The sequence below is a fragment of the Glossina fuscipes genome, unplaced genomic scaffold (assembly GCF_014805625.2).
Source record: "Glossina fuscipes isolate IAEA_lab_2018 unplaced genomic scaffold, Yale_Gfus_2 28, whole genome shotgun sequence".
In the NCBI taxonomy this organism is placed as follows: domain Eukaryota; kingdom Metazoa; phylum Arthropoda; class Insecta; order Diptera; family Glossinidae; genus Glossina; species Glossina fuscipes.
Window position 1 is genome coordinate 1,112,076 of NW_023998423.1, and position 23,034 is coordinate 1,135,109.

Here is a 23,034-nt window from a genome sequence, read left to right on the forward strand (position 1 = left end):
AACAACAAGCAGCAGCGTATAACCTGAACCTGTGTATACAAAAAGTTCTGATGAAGCGAAGAAAACATTACTGACCTCACCCACTAGCAAGAGCGTGCGAAATCAAGCATTTAGTCGAGCGGATAGGCTGTTGTTGTTGTTTTTAATAGTTGGTGCACATTTTATTATCAACAAAGATTGAATAAACGAGTTTGTTGTCGAACTGGATTTGAACTTTGGTAATGATATCTGTATGCTGAGGGGAGAAAAAAAAGAAAAATTTTAAGACAGAGCCAGCCAGCCAATCAGCCAGCCAGCCAGCTAGCGAGCCAGCCAACCTTCCTGTATGTTGTATGCCTTGACTTGGCTGACTAATGCTAGCGAGCTGAGAAGAAAACGCCTGATTTACCTGGCTGTTCGGTTGTGTGTAGCTGCTGTGTGAAGTTTAGCTAGATGGAGTCTGATCTGGTCCCAGGTATCCATAGCAAGCAGACAAAACTAAGGCGCAGCAATAATGCATTAGGTCAAGGATCCTCTACCGGTTCCTTGGCTACAGTCACTGATTGGCGGCGCCGTTCGCAACATGCAGTTGAGCTCCTGAAAAACATGTTTTCCTTGCGTTGTTTTTTTTTCCTTAAAGTACTTTACAACTAAACGAAGTAAGTCAACAGGAATCTCTCAGCCCACTAAGTAAGCAGCCAGTTAAGATACAAGTGTATAAGCAGAAAATATGAATGTTTACAAGTATATATATGCTCATGTATGCATGTGTATGTTTATGTGTTTACGTGTGGCATTATTTGTGTGAAACAAGAATCAAATCAAAACAAAAGCATTTGTGGTAAAGCCAACTAAAGTCACCGGTTTTAGTGATTATACGCTCTGAGATCACCTGACTCTAAAACCAGCCCAAAACAAACCAGCAATAGAATGACGTCGCCTGTAAATAGCTGCAAAGGGTTGATAAAGTCGAAACATTACTGGTTTTGTAAGTTATTGTGGGAAGCGCTTCATGTAGTATTTGACAGACAAGATGAGCTGTTAGACGGCAGGCTGGCTGCCTGGTTGGCTTCGTTGGCTGGTTGACTAGTTGAGAGTGGTTATAACTACTTATGCACATGCGAAATTATGTGAATGAGTAAATGACCGAATGAAATTGTCTGGTACGCTGACCATTCAATTAACATTTTGTATCCCAATATTAGTAGAGTAAATGTGTGCACGTGTATATATATATACATATATATTGTATGTTTGTATGTATATGCGTAAGCGTATGCTTCGATACATCTGTGTACGTGTTTTATTCGCTCACTGACTGATTGTATTGTTTGACATTTGTGCGAAGGAGTCAAACTAGTTCGACCAGCACGTGCATCTGTGACGTGGTGGTGATAGGGTAGACTCTGCTTAGTTCTGCTTCGGCTTTATTACAAAGTTCCTATGACTGATTGTGTTTATATGTTTGTCTGTCTGTATCTTTATTGGTCGATCGCTCGTTGTTGATTGTTTAGTTTTTTTTTTTTTTTATGTTATGCGTTCTTTGCGGTGGAGCGATGTGTGTCTGCAGTGTTTTTAACCCAAAAACTCGTTTAACATTTTTATGCATTCCATATACACATATATATGTAGAAATATATACACACGTATACGGTGGTATATCCTGTCTAAGGCGGTAGCAATTTTTTGTTGTTATTATTGTTGTTGATATTCTGGTCTTTGCTGCCTCTCCCGCAGCTGCTGCGGTTGCAGCAATTCTGGAATTAAGCCTGTGTGCGGTGATGTTTGTCAAGCTAAGCTGGCATGATAGCAGCTAATTATAACTCATAATTGTTGAAGTTTTTTTTTTTTTTTTTTTTTTTTGCTTTTTAGTGAAACTGATTTTGTTCTGGGAAAAACATTTAAAACAAGTTTTGATTTCTAAACGTGAGGTAACAAGTGTATAAGAGTGTGCGTGCACTTTTGTAATATCCTGTTCTATTGACCTTATTTTTATGCATGTTCTTCTCTCTTTATCTTATTATTCTTCTGGCTAACCGGTGAATTATGTAAAAGCTATTTGTTAGTCACCTGGATGTGACCTTGGATAATAAACCTGAATTATTTAGGAATGCTTTTGTTGTTGGTTTAATTCTGTACATAATTAAGGGATTTAATTATCATAGGGCAAAAAGTTTGCAGTATCACGTAATATTTGAAATTTAGATTTTTTTAATATCCATTTATTTAAATTAGAGCCGATAGCCTGTGTTGCTAGTGCTCAATGTCTTTTTTTTAGTCTAAGAATTCATTTCATTAGTCTAAAATTAAAATAATAATAAGATTTTTTTAAAAAGTTTTTGAGTTGAATACAGTCATATAATACACGACGATGAGGAAAGAAGCTCTAAACAACATGGAAGTCTATTTTTATGTAAAGATCTAACACATTGACATGCGTTGATACCCATTTCCTCAGGCATATTTTGTTCGGGTGAACAAACGCACCAGCTTTATTACGATCTTATAGACGATCCTGAAAAATTTAATGCTAAGTATTCTGAAGAATTGGGCCGTATATGTAGTTGATTTGTTGGCGTTTAGTAAGAATGTAATACTAGGTAAGTGTTAATATTAGACTTAACAACATTAAGAGTTTTTGCGATGGATATACAACAGAAAGACAGGCGAAGAGGCTAAGAGACGAGGTCAGAGCAGAAAAACAGGCATTGTCCAACTGACTTAGAACGCAAACTCATCGGGAGTACATTTGTTCCACAGAATCTCGAAGGATCCTCTAACAACTGCATGTTCGTTGTAATGTGGGGATAAAACTATCAGGCTCATCAATTGAGATAGACATTTAGGCACACTCCACCGGCTAATGGACGACCATAGAACAAGGACAAGAAATACAAGTGTTAAAAAGTTTTTAAAATAACAAACGTCATTACGTAATTTTTTTGTTCAATAGCAAGCATACGTTCGCATTTCGAAAATTGTAATGTAACGGTTATTTACAATCTTTTAAATAAATCTAGGTTCAATGAAAGTTTCACATTGGCCTTCTAAGGTGTTCCCTTATAGACGATAAGCTCTTATAAGCAATTCGCTTTTTCTCGATAATCTGATAATCTTTGAGCTACTTTTTCAATTGTCTTTTTCTATTAGCCTGTTGTAAGGTAAAAAATTCTTTATTAAAGCACATATAAATTTGGCCTATCATATACTACATAATTATAAAGGAAATTCCAGAGTGGTTCAGCATCAATTTATCAGTCTTCATTTGAAACGTTTAAAGTTTTAAAAAATATAGTTTAAAAGCGGATAAAGTGCCTGAAGAAACATCTATAACTGCAAGTTAAGGCAAAATCGCTCACTCATTTAACATTAGTTAATTTGGATGTTCGAAGCAAACGTCTACAGCGGATAAATGGGGTTTTTGCGGGTCCAGCAGAGAAATGCAAAATTTTGAAATTAGGGAATTAACGCGTAATGCATTGCCATATAAAGCGCTATTGTTCATCGTTTTAATCGCACGTTTAGTTAGCTTTGAGCTCAAATCTTTTTAAGACTAAACACAATTTTAGTATAAGTAACTCATAAAATTCAATGTAATATTCTTTGCGAAATAAATGGTAATTCTAGCGTATTTATCTCGTCCGAAACCGTGGCGTTATTTGATCGTTGATTTGTTGCTTGTTATGCATTTGTCTCCCATTGTGTGTAAAATTTAGAGATATATTCCAGAACTTAATAATGAACGTTTATCCGTATTTAAGCGTACACGGCTGCAGTAAGCATTTCTAAGCCGGAACGTAATATAATTCATTTCATTAGGCAATCGATACCAATAGTCGTAGTAATAATGCGCACCCCTAACTAAAGACGTTCCTTCTTGGCTCATTGTTTAAGAATGTGTAATGAAATAGGGAGTTAGTGAACTTAAGCGGGAAGCCCACTATAGTCGCCTATAAAAAGCGTAATGTAAAAATTCTTTTTTTAAATTGAAAATAAAGAAATACTCAAAGAGGCTTTTAAACATATACGTGACACTCGCGCTGCCGACGATTTTCATATCTCTATTTCTACCAAAACGGATTATAATTCCACAGTTGAAAGGACGGCAGTCATCTGTCTGCCTGCAAGAGAAATCAGAACAGCTTCGACAAAATCACTATTATTTTATACTCAGATTTCTAACAGCGGATTGTTAATCGATTAACCCACGCTGGTGCCATATTTCATCTTCCTACCTTCATTTCAGGTAGAAAATAATTTCTTATTAATTCAAAGCTGGGAAAAATCCTAAGCAAGAAGTCTTGATGGTTGTCAATGTTGTTTTTCCGCTGCAATGTTATAAATAGGTAAAGGTATTGAAAGAGCTTGAGTTTAATTACAAGACAGAACAAATATTCAATTATACGCTTGATACTCATCGTGAAATCTATTACGTACAGAATAGATGTTCCCTATGGATTGCTCAATCTTTATTTAGTAATTTTACATACCAAAAATTGTATTTACGTGACGCTAAGTTTACGTACAAGTCAAAATATATATACATACATGTATATATATACATGTAAATCTGTACAAATACAGCAGTAATAAATATAAGTTAATTTATGTGCAGCCTATAAATGTAATGAACGTTTGCCTTAGGAACGAATATCGGAGTGAAAAGGGTAATTACTTTATGACACGTGCACATACAGCATATTGGACTTGCTGATAAGAGGTCTTAGTGAAAATGAAGTGAGATAACAATGAAAGATAAAAAATACTGATTGGATTGAATAACTATAATCTTGGGCTGCCATATCAGAGCACATGTCGATACAGTGGTGGATAGTATGCAACAAATACCAGGTTGGAATTGGGTAGTATTTGATCTTAAAAATAAAGAAGAGAGATTCGAAACCAACTTGCTTACTAATTGTTCCGTTAACGGAAGAAAACTTTGAACTATTATTTAGTTGGTTTATATATATATATCATATACCAATGCACATATATTATGTAATATATGTTAAAAATTCGCTAAATGGTACACACTAACGGCGTCCTAGTCGCACAACATATTAAATTCAAAGTACAAATTCAATTTTGTGTACAATTGATAACCGTGTAAATGAGGCCAAGTTTTCGCTTTCCAAGTAAAACCAACCAGCAATCGCACTCCGTATATTTTACGAAAGTGAAGCCAGCTTAAAAATGCCAATCCTACATTGCTTTTCTCGAATTCTTTATCCGAATTCAAAGTAAGTACGGCTATTATTTCATTATAAATTAAAAACTAGTAAGGAAATTATAGTCAGGCAAGGACGAGCTTTAGATACCCTTCGTGTAGTACAGTTATTCACTACTTTTAATAATAATACACCAAAAATTGCACATTATTTGCAAGCAAGGAAGGCATACTTTTCATAAGAGTCCGCATCTTGGTGGATGCACGACACATCACATGGTCTGGACCAAGTTTCCTACTTAGTTCCCAAAAATTTTTTTATTTTTCATTTTCTTTGAAAAAAGCGGAGAAATTATCGTTGATTTCTTTATCGGTTTGTTATATGAAACAATTTTCACCATGAAATTTTAAAAATTGTACATTTTTTTATTGCATAAAGATTCAGTTTTCGTAGGAATGGTTATATGAGAGAGGGTTTAAAAAATTTCCCCAGAAGAACCGAATTTTCTCGCACCAACTTGGAATGTCTAAATACTCTTAAAAAGCGAGTTTTGTTGAAAATTTTAAAAATTGCTATTTTTTTTCCAAATAACGGCATAACACTTTCAATAAGATACGTCCTTGAATCAGAGCATGTCAGTGTACCAAATCTCACCGAATTGCACCCTGGAGGTTGACTACAAAACAAATGGACAGACGGACATACGGGCAGGCAGGCACACAAATTTATTCCGATTGAGAAAATGATTCTGAATCGGCCGTTATAATGAAAGGCGAGCCGAATCTAAAGTCCTTCTGGGTGCTGCATATATCCGCAAAAACCTAATATACCCTGTACCTCAAGTGGTGTAGGGTATGACAAATGCTTTGCATATTTTCATAATTCCCTCGATAAGTTTGCTTTTATTCGTTCTAATTGTGTCTCCAAGGCTGCATATTTTCATAAGGACTTTTCGGCTGGTTTTCAAGATTGATATTTGGTAATGGTAATAGCAAAAATTTTAATATCAAAGTTATTATTATTACCCGTCGTTCAAAAGAAAAGAGAACAATTTTTAGTTCTTTCTTGTTGCTGCTCTCACACGTCTGCTTATCTAATGTTTGCATTTAACCTGATGGAGCCTTGGAAAAAACTCTGTGTTTTAAGCCATTTGTTTGCGATTTTGACTAAAATTTTAATGGTCACTCAGCCAAGGTTAGACGATCGTGATCACTTAAATGGCACATATATCAACAATAAGTTTTGAAACCCTAAAGAAGAGGTAATGGCTTTGCCTTTGCTTTACGCTGCATTGAACAGCTCTTTACTTGTAATAGAGCATTGCTGTCAATAGCTAACTTGAATATACGTCGAGACTGTCACGGGGAATATTTATCATTTCTGCAGCTAATAGTCTTAAACAATATTTGGCACATTTGGCAAATTTTCCGCATCATTTGTTGCCTCGATTTTTCTTTATCATTACTTTTTACTTTACTGTGATTGTTATCTCGCCAAGAAATTTTTTATTCACTAAACTTTTTTATTAACTGTCAGATTTGAACATATCTAAAAAGGTGCATAGCAATGTCCATTTATCAGACAATAAACAAGATTTTAGTTTCTTTCTTTTGTTTTTTATTTTCTTTTTTTGTGACATTCAATCATAACAAGACAATTATGGTTTTCTTGCTTGCACCCGACAACATACTTATAAATTGAACAAATATTGTTGGATATAATATGGAGTTCGTTAAACTGACAAGCTTTCAAAATACAATGTAAATAAAAACTGCAAAGAAAAGCTAACTGTTTACGTTGTTAGACTTTACGCTGCCTACGAGCAGCACCTGATAAATCCGGTTGATCCACTTCATTATCATCATCATCCTCATCGTCGTCATTATCGTTATCACTGTACCACCGCACGCGCGTCATATTGCAAATAATATATGACTGACTAAATGACTGATTGTTTGTTTGTCCAGTTATTGTTGTTGTATCATCTTTCGCGCTTTTTTTAAGTTTATTTTTTTATTTTTCTCTTGTTCTTGTTTCAGCGGCTTTTATTATCAACAATTGTTTTCAAAAACAAAAAGCAAAAAGGAAAACAAACGCTGCTTTACTACGATATACCATAACTTACCACGCATTACTAGTACAATAGTGTGTAAATTTGTTGCTATTGTTTGTATCATTTTGCTTGTTGTTAATAAAGCAAACTTTAAAACGTCATTATGACGGCGTCAAATGTTGCTAAACAAGTGGTTTTCGTTTGCCACAGTAGCAATGGCTTTATAGTATTTTGACGTGTTAGCAATAGTAAACCAACAGCACTATAAGTTGTTCTTGTTTTTGTTGTTCGTTATAGATGTGTTTTTTGTGTTATTATTATTATGATTTGTTTTTAAAACTCCTTAATTATTGAAATTGTATTGAATTTAATATAGTCTACGTTGTCGTGCGTTTGCGTGTGCGTTTCTAAGCCAGTTTTTATTTATTACTGCGTGCACGCACGTCTAGTTGCCTCTTAATGCATTTGTAGCATAAAACACGGTCCACGGGCTTAATGACAATCAAAATTCGTTGTGTGTACATCTGAGTGCGTGTATATATGTATATATATATATATGTGTATGTGTATATGGTTGTAGCAACAAATTATTGCCATAAAATGATTTTTAAATTTTCTTATTTTTTGCTGAAATTTCTTTTTTCGATATATTTTCTTAGGGTCGTTGTCAAGATGAGGTTGTTTTTACTGCATCGGCTAACAAGTTGGTAAATCAAAATTTACCACTGATAGCAATCAATTAATTAGTGAGCTGTATGTATGTACCTAGATATGTTTGCATTTATGCATTAGTATTGGTTGCATACAACATATATATTTATAAGAAAAAAAAAAAAAAAGGGGGCTCATAACTTTTTTATCTGATGGTAGTTTTCCAACATGTGTACGTGTAAATACTTTAATCACAGCTTGACTCTTGTTAGCCACTAATGGGTGTTGCTTGTGTTATGTTTGCTAGCATGTATTCATATATAACGTATATGAACACTTATACTTAGTTATTGGAATTCTCTGGGGAGTAAAAATTTTCTATGTTTTTTTTTGTTTTTTTTCGTTAACATTTCCTTTTATTCCTGTAGCGCTCGTTAGATGGCCTCAGAAAATTGTATATGTTGCGGATACACATAAATGAGGGCATTTTATCCAACGTACATAGATCGTGTGTTTTACATTCAGCTGCCTAAGGCAACATCTAAAGCATTTCAGTCATTTAGCTCCAGAATATTTAAATTATGGTAATTTGAAACGGTACAATGTAGTTATGCTATCAAACTGATAGCGGAAATATGTTGAACACGGTACATAGATATGATTTCTTATCTTATAATTAAAAATTAATAATAAAGCTGTCAAGTTTTACTAAAAAAGTTCACTTGTTTGTTCTAGCGTTTTAAAAAATAGTTATTAGTAAAATACTTGCATAAAATGGGTTTTCAAACGATACCTCGTTTGATAATCAATTTTTTAATTTAATTTTAAACCACGAAATGAGGTGAAAACAGGAACGAGAAAACGCTAAAGCATAAAATAAAATTCGTAGAATTCGGAATTAACTGACACCACCATGGCTACGAAGATCTGAAGTGGAACTCTAATTTGACTCTGATTGGGTGGGAAAGTAAGTGAGAAAATTATTTTCACTTTAGAATGGATACAGAATAGTTATCTAATGTTTATACAGACATTTGGGTAATTGTACTCGTGCCGGTTAACTGATCAAAAGCACTTTGAGGGCGAAGTTATTTAGATTAACATCCGCAATAATGCATAGTTTGCTTACCACAAAAGGAATCATGTTTCTTTCATATTTTAAAAAAAGTGTGCTTGTCTCTCTTGATCTAAAACAAGCGTCCGACAGAGTCCACATACTAAACTTATCAGTAAATTATATGATGAAGTCAAAGCTATGCTTCTTAATTCACCTCGGACTGGTCCCTCCAACTTGAGCATTAGATTAAATGAGAGTGCTATTGAATTGGTGGACTCTATGTTATGTGTGGGGAGAAAACTGGATCGCAAACTTAACGTGCACTTGGACGGTATTTCTGCTAACATATGGCTAACGCCAATTAAAATTATTTAATTTGGGCTGTGCCCTTCCCAATTCATTGAATATACAATTGCGCACGTCCTTCTTATGTCGCGTGTGAACTATTAGTTTAAAGTGATTTCTGGCTATCCATCGCATAACGTTGATAAACTCAAACTGAGGGTCAACCGCATTAAGCGTTTTGCTTAAAGACCATATCTCCCCGTTCGTCTATGCGTTTTTAAAAGTTCTCTTTCCACGACCACTTAAAGTTTAGGCTGCTAATATATCTCTATACAATCAATCAGTCACAAGTGCTCAATCTTTTAATCGAACTGCTGCAGTTTTCTCGGTCTTCGAATGGAACCCTGTAATATCAATACCACGTATATCGAGCTCTCTGCCTGAACAATCATATAGTGTCCTGTCAATTCTTTTGATTTATTTAACTGTGTCGGCGAAGTCCATCACTGTGCTCGTTCTTTTCAAGTTATTCTCACTATTCTTTACTTCAATAATCAACCAAAAATGCAATATGCTTTAAGATCAATTGTTTGCATCCTTGTTGTACTCTATGCCACTTTTGGTCCAGGGTACATTAAGTTTTCGCAATCGTATGCAGCACCCACAAGGGCTTAAGATAGACCCACCTTTAATTAAATCTATCGATTTAGAATGATTTTCTGAATCATATTCTGGATCGAGGTAAGCCTGTCTGAAGTCTGACCATGCAAAATTGTGTTCTAGCCTGCAGGTCGTAATTTTCGAGATATTTTAATGAAATTTGGGACATTTGACGTGTTTTGAGCCAAGGACGAACGTTATTGAAGATGGTTCCGATCAGTCCACCCATTTTGAAAATTTATTATTTTCCCAATCTGGACCGCGCAGAGCTACTTCTTGGATACCACCGTATACAAGTGTTTTCACAATGTGTAAGCCAAAGATGCCTAGTTTTTAATGTTTTATAAAGAATATTGGTCCATAGCAGCACAATAACCAAAAAAAAAAATAAATAAATAATAACAGTGCCGGATTTGGATCAGGTAGATCTATTTTTTAGACTCTAGCTTACAAAAGTGTTAACATGAAAAATAAGCTCTTATGTGAAGAGATAATATAACTTCTTGCTTTCTAAGATGGAAACCTAAAGATAATGAAATGTTTTTGAAGAAAATTAAGCTTCAATCAAAATCATGTGTCATTTTTGATGCATTATTACTAGAATATTATGAGTGAATAATTGTACAAGAGAAATTAATTGATGTAGGGTATTGAATTGTCGGTCTTGCCCGTCTATAATTTTCTTGCTTGTTTTTCATATATTTGTTGTTTACATTTTTATTGATGTTTTTATTTTTGGATCTAAGAACATTTCGTTAACATTTTCCTGCGAAAAATTATAGTATGGTAACTTTCGCCAGTTGGGATTTTCGAACCCGAAGGTAGGAATAACCGACATCATTGTGTCAACCCCTCTACACCTTAAGACGACCAGGTGCCGATGCAGTAAAATTCACACTCATTGGATTAAGTCTCGGCCGCCATTTTGTGCGTATCATGAATTCCGAAGTTGAAGAGCGGCGTAGGTTTTCAGAGTCTGATTAGAATTTAATTGTTTTGGCGTTAAATTAAAATGAACTTAGCAAGCTTTCAATGTCGGAAATGCAATTTTTTTCGTTTTTAAAAATATCATAAGAAATTCCGGTTCACCTAAAAAATGTTGAGGCTGATGATGCTCAAAATGTTCAAATGTGCAAAATGCATCTTTGCAGAAAAGATAGAAATTGAAGACAAGACTAATTTCGCAACAACTGCTGTAGTTACACCTTTTATCCTTGGTTTTAAGCTTTTTCCAAAGTTCATGTACAACACAAGACCATAATTCTTATGCTGCGAAAGTTTCGAGTAACTTTCGACTACCTTAACTATTTACAAATGGTTTTCTGTGGCTCTTATCGGTACTTTTAGTCATTCCGTAATCAAAGGGAACTTAAAATTTCGTAATGATAATGACTTCTATGATTCCGCAACTCTAACCCTAATTTCAGTCTTTAGATGAAAAACGAGTAAAAATACGAAGCTTCACATTGCCTTTCGTTTTATTTGTTATTTATTTATTTTTTTATTATTGGGTTTTTTTTTTTTTCAAATCGATTCCATTTGAACAGTTTGTGGTCGCATCCACGTGTTTCGCATGAGAATTCTCATTATCAGTATTTTTATGGGATATTAATACTATCTATGGTTTAGATCAATTGCTAATACCCAGCTCGTTGATATTCATTCGCTGGTATATACAAATGCATTGTTATAAGCTTGCAATGAAAACGAAATATAACGTACAATTGTAAATTTTATATGCTATGCAAATTGTTGACGGCTGCCATTGCGGTTTGGCCAATGAACGAACGAACGAACAAGCGGACAAACACATTTGTGCTCATATAATACGTATACGTATCTATTTGCCAGTAAGCACTCCTCTGCTCTTCGCACTGTTCCATAGAGGCTTTTCCTAAAAGATTTGTCGATGATTCCGTGTGTTGGTGGTTGATAATAACGAAGGTGATGACGACGACGGCTATATATTGGTGATGATGGTGGCGGTAGTAGTGGTAATGGTGGCGGTGGTGGTAGCGGTTTGCATAGTAATCTCTTATTAAAAACGAAACTCTGAGATTGTGCTCAAAAGCTCTACAGTATCGCATGTATGTATGTAGCGTTGTTTAGCGAGAAGCTAGGCTGCTGAATTTTTGTGCGCATTGTTTTGCTTTGTCTTAGAATGCTTCGTTACTGTATCGCACCGTATATCGTATTTGTTGAAGTAAACAAGGCTGGTCCGGGCGAATAGTGATTGTTGGTGGTAGCAGTGCTTCGGTGATAGTGCGCTTATATGGTGAATGTTTTGTTTTGTTTTGTTTTTTTTTCTTTTTTATTTTTCTTTTACTATATGCAGTTTTTGTATTTGCAGTGTCGTGCACTAGTTAAAAGTATGTAGGCGTGTTATGGCTGGAATGTGGAGGCCGCGCGATGCACTTTGGGAGTATTTAAAACATAAATTCCGTACGGCTTTAGTGCGGTTTTACTGGGTTTGTGCTTATGGCGCCGTTATCACATGATTTAAAATGTACGATCACAGTAACGTCTTAGCTGACAGCTCTTGATGCTCTCCGAAGTGCTAACTTTCTACAAATGTTTGTCCCGCTTGGAAGCAATCAGTATAACGGTCTATGGATCAACACCAGCATCACCAAATAACAATTTTGCCTCCAAAATTATGAGTTCAGATCATTTAGCAAGCATATGATATAAGTTGTGTGACTGCGATGGCTGGTGTCCGCTAAAGCTTCTGTAACACTTTACTGCTGCATGGCATTTAATAATGATTATTAAATATGCATCACTTAGCAGCTTAAATAAATTAAAAAAATTCTCGGTGGCATTGCAAGCTATTAGGTAGAAGATCAGTAGTAGTCGCAAATGCAACACAATACAACTAAGTAAACGTTAGTTGCTCATCCTACTGCAATATTCTGAACGTTGTACATTGTTGCTTTTGTGTTTGTTGTTGTCGTTGTTGCTTTTGTTTTGGTTTCTTTTCGGCTATAGCTTGATTACAATTATTAACGTTTTGTGTGCATGGCTAATATTTCTCATACGCGATTGCTGAGTTTCGATTGCTGTGTGGCCGTTTCTTCTTCTTTTTCTTTTATGTTATCTTCTGTGCATATACAGATGCAATTTTGGCTTTTATATATCCTTGTTGTTGCTATTACTGCGTTGCTGTTGCTATGTTACTGTGTGGCTCCTATATAGAGAATGTAATTTAGTTTGTGCTGCGGCTGTTGCCTGGCTATAATAGTGGCTGGTTTGCTGGTTGGTGGTTGGCATAAATCTGCGTATGATGCTTTAGTGGCAAAAGCCACTGGCGTTGTGAGCAATTTTCCATTCATCTCAGTTGTCAAATAAACGGAATTTGTGAGTTTGCGTTGGCTGGCTGGTGTGTTGCGCTGTGCCAAGTCAATTCAATGTCTTTGTCGGCCATGTACTTGCATAGCGTAGTTCAGCCAGCCAGCGAGCGTATGAATGGATAGACGCCCAACTGTGTTGCAAATTGCCCACTCACACATATATATAAAGAAAAGCTGCAATGAGGTCGTTGGTCTACGAGCTTACTTACATAGTCGCGGTCTCTTCTATATACAAACACACATATACAAACATATGTATATGAATATATGAATATATACGTTATGAAAATATAAGCTTTACACGCACACAGTCATAAATTTACTGAAATTTATAAATATTGTTATCATCATCATTTCGATTATTATTAGGATGGGATGGTCGACCGCCAAATGTAATAGGGCCGGCAAAGGTTAATTTTCATCTTGATCGTCATCAGTTGTAAATAATTCGAATATATGGAAAATCTATTGTTAATAGTTGTCATTAATTTTATATAATTTTCCACATCTTCCCTAGTTTTTTTCGGGGTTAAACTTTCTCTTCCGTCTTTTGCTTTTGAGTAATAGAAATAACAGACCTCAGCTGAGAGCGATAATCAATACAAGTAATTTTCTTCAAGTTTAATTTGAAACTTAAAGCGTATCCGCTACAATATCCTCTTTGGTTGTTTTACAAAAAGCTATTTTAATATATAAATAAAATTTAATTTTTACTGAGAAGATTCTATGGATGTTGCTCGCATTTCGTTTTTACCTCTTTATTCATATATCTGCTTATAGTGTTTGATTGCCATATTTATTCAATCAATGAATCAGATTTTGAAAAGAGAGTCTTTTAGGTAAACTCGGCGTTTGAGGCATACTGTCCGTACATCGCGGCGCCTCAACCTGGTGTACAAACGGGAATTCAACTATACATTGTTTCAACATACAACTTAAAGAACTTTGTCTATTTTTAAAAAGTTTGAAGGAAAACGTTTCAATGAGTGTTTGGCTTTTATGCCTGACGCGAAATCAGGTTTTCATTCAATATTTATTTCTAAAGCCGTTTTTTTCTGTTTTCTTGCAGGTGGTCTTGCGAGAATCTTCCAACATGTTATGATGCCTCAAGAGTGGGTACATTCCTATACATTCATGGTAATGTAGATTCGGAAGACCGAAATTTGTAGTGCCATACCTGTAAACACAAACCAGAGAGTTAAGTCGTGGTGTTGCGAAACACTTCTGTCTACAATCATCACAACGAACAAACATTAAACACACAAGCCGTCCCACAACTGAGATTAAAGTGCCTTTTATTTTACAAACGTAATTTTAAGCTTGAAGTCGTAGAAGAGACATTGACTTATCTTACAGAAGTCAAAAGTTAGCCAGCCATATTATAGCAAAAACGAATTACATGGATTTAATTGCGGAAAACGACTGCTAATAATTCGGTGCCTTTCTCTATTACTATTCGAAGTGAATTTTATGTTTATTTTTTGAGAAAGAGAAAGAGAGAGGAGAGAGAGAGAGAGAGAGAGAGAGAAGGAACAGGTTTTGTGAAAAATTGATTCCAAGAATTATTGACATAAAATGTCATCATCATCTCCGGCTACTACAAGTGTTATCACTTCGAACGAACTCGCTTTAGCGGCCCAAGCTAGTATGCATCATCGTGCTGCTCATTTAAGTGAAGCTCCTCTGTCGCCGGCTCGTGCTAATTCGGTTAGTGTTGCTGGTGCCACTGGCACAACGACCGGCAATATTGTCACAACAACTAGTATAGGATCATCGGGCAGTGGTAACGGTCTACCGCTAATATCACCGAACGCTATGCATCGTTCACCGGATAGTCCTCAGCCGGAATTAGCTACCATGACTAATGTTAATGTTCTAGACTTGCATACGGATAATCCTAAACTGTACGATAAAGATGCAGTTTTCATATACGAAAGTCCGAAAGTTGTTATGACGGGGGGACAACAAGATGAGCATGTAATCGATGCTCGCATGGTGGCTCAGCTAAATCATCAGCAAAATGCTGTTCAAGCTAGTGCAGAAAATCAACCTCTTGCCAAAATAGAATTCGATGAAAATCAGATAATACGTGTTGTCGGACCAAACGGTGAGCAACAGCAAATCATTTCGCGTGAGATTATCAACGGAGAGCATCATATCCTGTCACGTAATGAGGCTGGCGAACATATACTTACCCGCATTGTAAGTGATCCCTCGAAATTAATGCCAAGCGATAATGCAGTAGTGGCAGCTATGTTTAATCAGAAAATGGCTAACGAACATGCGGGAGTATATCAAACGTCTCCCTTGGATGCTTCCGTTTTGCAACATTACGATACGGAAGCGGTAGTAAAAACCGAAGTTGATATTTACGATGATCCGAAAAAACAACAAACCGGTCAAATTATTTACACTACTACCGGTCAAGACGGCACTACAAAATCATTGCCACATCTACCCATGCCCACTAAATTAGATCCCGAGTTGTATCCGGGCGAAAAACACATCGATTTAATTTACAACGATGGCAATAAAACAGTCATATATACCACTACCACCTCCGATCAAAAAGGTCTTGAAATATATTCGGGCAGCGATTTAAGTGGTTTAGTGGCTGACGGTCAAGTTGTAGTACAAGGTGGTCTACAATATGCCAGCGCTACTGGTGCAGCCGGTCAACCTGTTTATATTGTGGCCGACGGAGCTTTGCCGCCTGGTGTAGAAGGGCATATACAAAGGTGAGATTAAGTTTATATATTATTTCGATGCTTTGTCAAACTTTCTCTTGTTACAATAATTACGTTAAGTTGATCAATTCCCACGAGAGTTATAAATTATTGTCAGAGCGAATGCTTTGGTAAATAAATTTTTGTTTATTTGTTTCGCTGCACTCTGCTGTGCTGCTCTTTGCTGTGTGCCTTTGTGATCGAGATCACCCCACATGAGATGACCTGTTGAATGGTTTTCCTTTCGTTCTCTTTCTTCAAATGTTGTTGTCATCCGCTTGGTCGTCTGTCCATTTGTTGCCAGTTGATAGGTTGGCTCGCTGTATCGCTTGAGTGTATCGTGTGTTTGAATGCTTTACATCTCGTTAGTTTTATGATGATGCTGTTAATTAGCTTTTTACATGTCCAGCATCCAGCTTTGCTGGCGTTGTTGTTGTTTTTTAGTTTCTAGTGGCTTTTACTGCTGTCGCTTCATTTAATTTTGCTGCACAACTCATACACATAAAAAACGAAAGACAAACTCTTGTCTTTCGATGTGCTACGAATTTTTAAGTAGGCGCGCCTGTATAACTTTGTCCCCTTGTTTGAGCTGCTAAGAGCAGCAACATAATGTTGGTAATAAAAATTTGAATAGAAATTAATCTAATGGCAAACCGTTAGCAAACAAAGTGCAGCCAACGAAATGCACAATGCAGATGACCAAGTCTAAGGAAAGCTACACATACCTCTGTAACTCTTCTTTGGGGCTTAGTTCGGCCAGCGAGTCAAGGCATGCAATGCTTACTACACACATCCATAAATAATGACAAAATTGCATTTCCGCATGTAGTCTCCAATGCACACTCATATGCCTATGTACACAAAAGTCAGCATCAAAGTCAGTGTCTCCTCTCCTAGTCAACGGTGGAGCAGCGTCTTGTATTAAATGTCTTTGGGATGGATCGCTCGAACCATAGTGTGCAAAAGACTATACAACAAAATTGCATTGTTTGCTTGTGTATGGCTAAATATATATATATATATATATATACGTGTGTACGGATATTAAAGGAATATGGATGGAATGACTTCAATGAATGCCTCTGTACGTTTGTTATTGTTTGGCGAATAACATGCGAATAGTAGTCGTTCGTCGTCAAAGGTTGCATGACGCAGCTGCGTAGATTGTGTCCGCTTGACTTCCAGCTATGCATGCGATTTATCATTTAGCCTGCCGTACAGTGCACAGTCCGATTCGGTCACACTCGTTTTCTGGTTGCTTTTATATTTAGATGCTTCCACACTCGTTTTGAAATACAGAGGCAGATGCAAATGTGTACTACACCCAATCAGCCGGCAGACGAGTGGAACCCTTCAACTGACGAATTGCTTACATTTGAAAGTGTAACGCAAAACATCCTTTTGCGGCTTAATTGTTATCGTTAACAATCAAACTCTGATAAACATACACCATGACATTATTCTTTAATGTTTGTATAACGATTTTAATTCTTCATGATCACTATAATCGCTGGCTGTTTCTCCTCCTTTTTTAATGTCGCTTCTTTGTTATTTAGATAAAAAAGTTGCTTTTAATTTTTTTTCTTTTTTCTGTTCTATGTTTTGCTAAATTGAGTGACATTTCAGTTTCAGAGAAGGATGTGAATTTTTCTCTTAAAGTACAAATTTGCGTGTTAAAATTAAGCTACAAATGCATCATTGTCTTACAATTGCTGTCTGCTTAATATGTTCAGCGCACAGTGGGTTGCGGGAAGTAGAACTGTAATTAGAAAATCTGAGAAAGCTCATAATGAAAACAGTTCACAAACGAATTGCAGCATTAGTTAATGAATTTCATAAGGCACAACTTTTGCAATTGCTTTTTGAAAATATTTAACGATTTCAGGTTGTTTTTCGAAATATTATATAAAAAAGATAATATATTATATATATATATTTACAATAGATAGATGCAAAAAAATTGGTGAGAAGGAAAGGGGTGAAAAGTGAAAGAGGTTTGGAAGACGATTGGATAGAAAACAAAGAACTACAAAGTGAGAGAAGGAGATAAGAGAAGATATACGAAGAGAAGAGAAGAGAATAGAACAGTGGAGAACAGAAGAGAAGAGAAGAGAAGAGAAGAGGAAACGATATAGCACAAAAAAAACTTGTTCGCATCCCTTTTTTTAAAGAATTTTTTCGCACTTCTTTCATTACACAACGCCACTGTACCTAGTATGTAACTCTAACCTCAATTTAGATCTTGTTATCATTTTTATTCTCTTTTTAATCTGCATTATGTGTTACATATATATATATATATATACACGTACGTATATATGTATGTACTTGACGATTGTAAAGAGAGAGAACAACGAAAAGACAGACAAACACAGGATGCTCGTTGCATTGCTAAGTCTTGTTAGGTGTCACTTGTCCTCGTCTTTTAAAACCGCAAAGTGAAATTCAAAGCTGTGGCATAACATTGTTGGTGATAAAGTGTTGGAATTTGCATTTCACGCGCTTCATTTACTCTTGATCTTGACTTTACGATGCAACAACAAAATGGCAATTCGATATCTGCATGGCCAAAGCCAAAATATATCGTCGTCTAAAGATAGCCGAAATTATAACGGCTTAGTATCCAGGCGTCCGATCATCACGGTATATGTTTAGTTGGATACGTTTTGTTACATATTTTTAATATTGCGTACAACCGTTTTTCGTCTTTTCTTTTTGCTTTGGTTTTATTCTCCTTGCTCCTCTTGTTTCGTTATATTTCAGGCTTAATTTTGCATCCTCGGTTTTGTTGTTATTGATTTTGTTGTTGTCTCTTTTGTGCTTATAAAACAGGAAAGTTTTGAAAACAGTTTTATCTGCCACACATCTAAGCGTAATAAATTCGTAATTGATTCCTTGGTCTGCTATGTATGATATGCTATGGTGCGGCGAGGTGTAGATGAATTTTGACCTAAAGTTGAAAATTGAGTTTACGCTGCCAGAGTGGCAGTAGCTGCTGCAGAAAGCAGAATGCAAGAACAGTTAGTCGTTCAAAGCAAGACAGAGAAGATCGTGTACGTAATGTAAGACTTTCCACAATCAATTGCAATTTAGTTTGCTTACTCACACATGTACACATATACAGTACGTGCTTGTATATGCTTCAGCCACTGAACATGATCATCATATCTGCGTACGTACACAGGCACACAAAAGTCTCTAATGAGTTGTAGCCACTTGGCGCCACAACGTCCTTTGCCCAATAACACCTTTTACTATACTGTTGTTGTCGTGTTTACATTACAACGTTGCTTAACAACAACGACAAATTTGCTTAGCATACCAATTAGACCGAAAATTCCGTATTGATGTGACCAACCATTCATCACAGCGATTCTGATTACGCGTCTCATATTATGGCAAAAGATACGATAAATATCAGCATCGTCCAGTCAGCCAGGGCTGATCGAGTAAAACCAACTTTCCACAATAGCTACACTTATACCTGGCTAGTCGATACCGATGTTAGCGATGATGTTGGTGAGAAGCGACTTACACATGCATACGTATGCTGATGAGGCAACGTTTGTGTCCTGGGGCGTTACAGAAAACCAAAAAAAAAAAAAGGCCAAAGAAGAAAAAATTAAACAGAGATTCAAACGGCATCATCGTCATCATCACCACACACCGCATTATGATGAACAGCAGCAATATTCTTATTATTATTATTATTGTTGTTGTTGTTGCTACGTTGTTGTTTTCGTTATTTTGTACAACATGATGTTGCTTAGTGTTGTTTTCCAATTATTTCGCAACAGAGACTCATTAATCATGAAAATGATAAATCTGCAGCGCTGCCTTGGCTAATGGTCACATAACTAAACATACAAAGTGCATGCATATGAATTTCAATACATTCATCTATACCCAACGTACGTACGTATGCATGCATGAACAAAAAGGTATGAATGTCGTTTGAATATTTGTATAAATAAATATATAAATACATACATATATATATAAATATATATGATATCGATATATACCATGAAATGTTTAACATATGTACATAAATGATTGTCATTATCGATGGTTTCTATAAGCTCTTACGCTCAGACAAACACAAAATCGCGCAGACAGGCCCGATATATTCGCTAACAAACACGTTTATGCGATGTAATATCTTGCACGCGTATATGTAAATGATCGTGAACGACACTTGTAGCTTTGTTTTTACCTTTCGAGGTTAAAGGCCAATTGAAAAATAATTTCTAAAAAGATTTGCTTTTATTGTTATTGTTAATTAGAAACCAGATAAATTTTTGTGTTTTCTGTAAAGTTTTTAAAGACTTTTGCAACAAAAAAAAAAAGAACAAGGAAAAAATGGAAACGCAAAAGTGTTGGAATAAATTTAAAAATTGAAGTCAAAAAGTTAAGTTGAATTAAAGATATGGCGGGCTTTCCTGTTTATCATCGATAATGCCAGCTTCTACACGTTGGAATTAAACGTTCGGAAATTGCACTGATCTTTTTAAAAAATTCTATTCTGCTATCAGTTAATTATTAATTAGGAACCCGTTAACGCCCTAGATATCCTTTGTTATTAAACTTATTCATTTCCACTCATTTGCCTTACTGTTTTCAATGGCTGTTACGTATACTCGAAAGGTTGGATTTTCATATTCTATGCCGTTTCCATAATTTTGATTTTCATTTGGTGAGCCGTTTTCTTTTCCTTCTTGAGCAACAAGCATAATATACAGTTTCAATGGAGAAATTAGCTCATTTTCTTCAAGATGAACGTACACAATCACTCGACATCTTGTTTCCAAGTCCCTTATTATTGTGAAATGTGTGTTCTGCATACATATTCCTTTGCCATTTTGATGCTATCTGGGTAGCAGTTATAAATTTATAAATATTGGCGTCGAAAATGTATTTTTGAAGCAAAATTTTAAGCGCCTTCAAAACATGGGTGCTGCTAGCGTTTTGAAGGTTTCTGCGCACACAGCTTGTTCTTTGCAAACGTAAGAATTACGTTAGATCAGACTTCTAACGAGAGCTGTAGGGCGAACGATTCATTAAGTCGAGTTCTTAAAGGTCTAAAAAGACGTTATTTATTTCGTTAACGTCTCCGCATTGTTACGATGGAATATTCTTCGGCATTGAACATGATATTAATCTATGCCTTATTTGCCGATGTACACAAAGAGGGCTTGCTGCCTGTTAGTATACTAATCGATTTCGAATCGTTCGATTCGACTGAAAGATGTTTGTCCGTCGGTCCATCTAAAAAATAACCCATCGTACGACAAGACGACTAAAGTTTGAGTATTTTATGATGCAAATTCTTATAAGATTGTGATTTAGCATTATTGTGTGTTTTGTCTTTGGATATACACACACATTCACATGAAAGCGATGTTCTTAGATGGCAACAGGACTGGATAGCTCATATTATATGATGAAGATAGGTGAAGAATTTTCTCACGCGAAGGGTTTAGGATGTCATAATATTCCTATTCATTTTTATATTCTTTCTTCGTACATACATAGACTCTCGGAATGAGTGCGAAGGGAGAAAAGAACTTCCGGTTCTCGTTAATCCAGCACAAAATTTTCATATCATATGTACATTTTCGCCAACAGTATGAGATTCTAAATTAATACGTCCATCAGTTTCCTCGCACTTAAATGCCTGTTTACCTCTTCGTTCATTTATAAGTTGGTATTAACATCCGATTCTACGCTATCTCCAGTCCGATCTTCATATATCCTGTTGTTTTGTCTATTCGGTTCCTTGCCATCCCTTTCGAACGTGTCTTAACGTTTACCAGTATGCTGTTTTCTCTTCAACATCCACAGTCAGATCTTCCCCTCGTTTAGTCGCTTCTTGCTTCTACTCGACTCCTTTCTGCCCGTATTATCATTTGTCCTGTCTTTCTACCGTCCCTTTCCTTCCTTTAACTGCGTTCTGCTGTTCTCCGTCTTACGTCTTGCCCATTCGTTTGTCCTACGATTGTTTCTTCACGTGTCACTTCGTTCGGTCCCGCGTTCGTCCCTTCGTCTTTTTCTTTATCTGGGTCTTCCTCCCTCTTCGGCTTTAACTTAGCAGAGCGTCACAACAGTTCCACATACGAGAATGAGCCCAACTCCATTCTATTTGCGTAGACGAAACGAAGTATCAGATGCAACCAGTCAAGTGAAAAGGAATAGTGTCCGGATTTTAGAAATTTCTACACTATGTATACCGTTAAAGCGTTACTCTTACGTCATGAAGACGTCAAATCCCATCCATCGTTTAACATAATAAAAATTTAACATAACGCAACACATATCAAGCCATCGGAATGTGAGTAAACTTTCGCACCGATTACTATCTCAATTACGATAGCATTAAGTGTGTGTTAAGTAGTGTTTTTATGTATTTCATTTTTAGTGTCCCTTTACAAAGCGTTAATCGAAACACATTGGTTTGATTTTTTAAAGCAATTTTCTTGAGTTTCATAATTATTAAAATTGGTTGATTAAAGTTAGAGAGTGACGAAAATGTTTGAAGTAAAATAGAGGAAGAAGATGTTTTGTTCTAAGAAAAAATCATAAACAATCGCCGCACTAAAATGTATGGGCGTATAATAAACAATTGATCGTCACCACACCGCCAACAATTGAAAACTATACAAAGGCATTTTTTCTAATGCGCATGCGCATACACTTCACGTATGTGTTTCATTTTTTTTATTTTTATTTTGTTTTTGTACAATAATTTTACCGTAAAATTTTATGCTCGTGTATAGTTAAAAATGCATTTTATGGCACATTTATTTTCATACTTTCGTATAGATGCGTGTGTGTATGTTTAAGGTGTTGTAAAAATTATTCCCATGAAAGCGTTTTTTTTTTTTTTTTTTGGGAAATTTTATGCAGGCCATATTTTGGTTAGCCAACTCAGCTGCATAACGGTAGATGGCTTTTTTTTAAAATATTTTTTATATTTTGTTTTTTACTTCGCTTTGTAGATTTTATGTAAAACTTATTATTATGTTTGTAAGCATTTGTGAATGTCCCCAATGCATAGATGTAAGCATGTTTGCATGTGTGTTTGTGTATGTATGTATGTATG

General features: G+C 35.8%; 1 protein-coding gene across 3 annotated transcripts in view; it reads left to right on the forward strand.

The window, feature by feature from the left end:
- Positions 1 to 23,034, forward strand: part of LOC119636794 (protein grainyhead) — a 222,255-nt gene that overhangs the window by 20,988 nt on the left and 178,233 nt on the right. For all 3 annotated transcript variants that reach the window (XM_038032401.1, XM_038032404.1, XM_038032402.1), the window contains exon 2: positions 14,276 to 15,944. In XM_038032401.1, the coding sequence (XP_037888329.1) occupies positions 14,782 to 15,944 (1,163 nt within the window). In that variant the 5' untranslated portion in view covers positions 14,276 to 14,781. The remainder of the gene's footprint in view (positions 1 to 14,275; positions 15,945 to 23,034) is intronic.